This window comes from Olea europaea, unplaced genomic scaffold (genome assembly GCF_002742605.1).
Source record: "Olea europaea var. sylvestris unplaced genomic scaffold, O_europaea_v1 scaffold17516, whole genome shotgun sequence".
NCBI lineage: Eukaryota > Viridiplantae > Streptophyta > Magnoliopsida > Lamiales > Oleaceae > Olea > Olea europaea.
Genome location: NW_019235235.1, coordinates 1 through 2,254, shown reverse-complemented (window position 1 = coordinate 2,254; position 2,254 = coordinate 1). Strand labels below are relative to the sequence as shown.

General features: G+C 34.8%; 1 protein-coding gene across 1 annotated transcript; it reads left to right on the top strand.

The window, feature by feature from the left end:
• Positions 1-62: 62 nt before the first annotated feature.
• Positions 63-578, top strand: LOC111377954 (the record flags this gene model as incomplete). The annotated part of the gene is made up of 2 exons (XM_023001113.1): positions 63-208; positions 264-578. Coding segments are annotated over 2 exons (461 nt in total), but the record flags the coding sequence as incomplete, so codon positions are not given.
• Between the last annotated feature and the right edge of the window lie 1,676 nt (positions 579-2,254).

Below are 2,254 nucleotides of genomic sequence, written 5' to 3'. Positions count from 1 at the left end.
AGCCCTCAATTTCATTTTCGGACAACCCACCTATCTTGAAGCCCTCACTACCATTCCCGTAGAGGTATTTGAAGAAAGAGTATACGAGAAATTCACAAAGTTTCTGGAGGTCTTCAAGAAAATCTACATCAACATTCCTTTTACAGAAGCCTTGGCCCAAATGCCTAACTATGCCAAGTTCTTAAAGGAAGTGACGTCAAATGAGAAAGTTTGATGAGTTCGAGAATGTTAAGCTGACAGAGGAGTGTAGTGCCATACTTTAGAAGAAGCTCCCTCACAAATTGAAAGATCCGGGTAGCTTCAACATCCCGTGCAATATTGGTGATATCACATTTGATAAAGCACTGTGTGACTTTGGAGCTAGCATAAACTTGATGCCCCTTTCAATGTTCAAAAAGCAGGGTCTTGGAGAAGTAAAACCCGCAACCCTCACCTTGCAACTGGTGGACAAATCGATCACATATCCCAAGGGCATTATTGAAGATGTGTTGGTGAAAGTTGATAAGTTCATCTTTCCGGTGGACTTTATGGTATTGGACATGGAGGAGGATGAGAAAGTACCGTTGATTCTTGGTTGACCTTTCCTAGCTACTAGAAGAACATTGATTGATGTACAAGTAGGGAAGTTAACATTATGGGTTAATGAAGAGCTTTCAACATCCATCAAGAAAAAAAAGCCCCAGAAAAAGGAAAAGTTGACACTTGCAAACTGATCCAATCAACTGAAGTAATTGCAGGAAACAGAGGAAATTGGGAATTATTTTATGATTTGTTAGTGCAATACACGGCAATTACTTAGCAAGAGATGCATCTACTAATGGTAATGACTTAGAAACCAAGAAGGTGGTGGATTTCATCTTAGCCCAAGAAGCTGACCTACCTGAAAAAGAAAAAAAAAAAAAAACCTGAAAAAAAAAAAAAAAAAAAAAAGAGCTATGTGGATAGGCCTTTGAAACCTCCAAACATTGCCAAAACAAAAGAGGTATTGAAGGTCATACTGGGGTCAAAACTGCCTAATTTTGCTCCCATCTTACAATGAAGGAGAATACAAAGTCAAGGGTAAAGTTTAGAAACAAGAAAAAATGCCACCTGAGGATCCACCATAGGCATTGCAGTTGAGTCAAGTTAGTGACTATAAAGAAGCGCTTCTTGGGAGGCAACCCAAGAGTTCTTACCTTTTCACTTATTTTATTTTATTTTATTTCTTTTAAATTATAGGAGAGTTTATTTTATTACAAAGTTTTTTTTTTTTTTAATTTAAGAATTCATCAGCTCTACCCCGTCCCCAGTAGGTCTTTGAGTGGTCAAGTTGGTTATTAGATGTTCGAGCTAAGTAACACTTGTTCCATGAATTTAATATCTACATTTTGAATTTTTGGGAACTTGACGTCGTGGAAATTCAAACCAACAATGATGAGGAGTAACTAGATAAATATGTTTGGGGCGAAAACTGGAATAAGTATCAATCAAGTCAAACATCATAGCACCAAACCATCATTGGCAATTCAGACAATTCAGGGAAGTTTTCCTCCTTTTCTTTTAATTTAACATTGGGGACAATGTTTAGTTTTAAGTTTGGGGGTGTATCATAAATTATTTAATTGCCTAAATATTTTTTTTATTATTTTGTGTGATTTGTGTACTTTTTTTTTATTTTTCTTATTTGTGCACTATTAAAAGAAATAAAAAAAAAATCATTTTTTGTTTTACATGATTGTATGACTTAGATAACCTTGGGGGCAATGATGTATACTATTGAGAACATGTATTGATTTTTGGATTATTGATAAGTTACATGTTAGACTTTTGGTTATCTGTGTGAAATGGAAAATATTTATTCACGTGAGTTGATTGTAGCGTTGCACATGAGTAAGCTGATTCATATTTATAGGTTGGATTAGAAACTTAAATACTAAATCCAAACAGCCATAAACATCATTGTACCCTTAAATCAAATATAGGATGGTTTTTTTGTGTGCTAATTTGTTGTGTGGACTGTCTGAGACTAATAGGATGAAAATTGGATGAAAATCTTAAGTTAGAGGTCAATTTTCGAGAATAGGTGTTTGATAAAAGCATTGCACTAATTGTTACAAAAAAAAAAAATAATGGTCCCAACGAGGATAATCATAATAATTTCATTGTGAATCATCTCTTCGTAGCCTTTATGCCTCTAGTGATTAAGCTTGTAAGGGTTTAAAACCTAATACTCTAAAGTTTTCTGATTTGGGAGTTATCGGCCTAAAACTCGCTA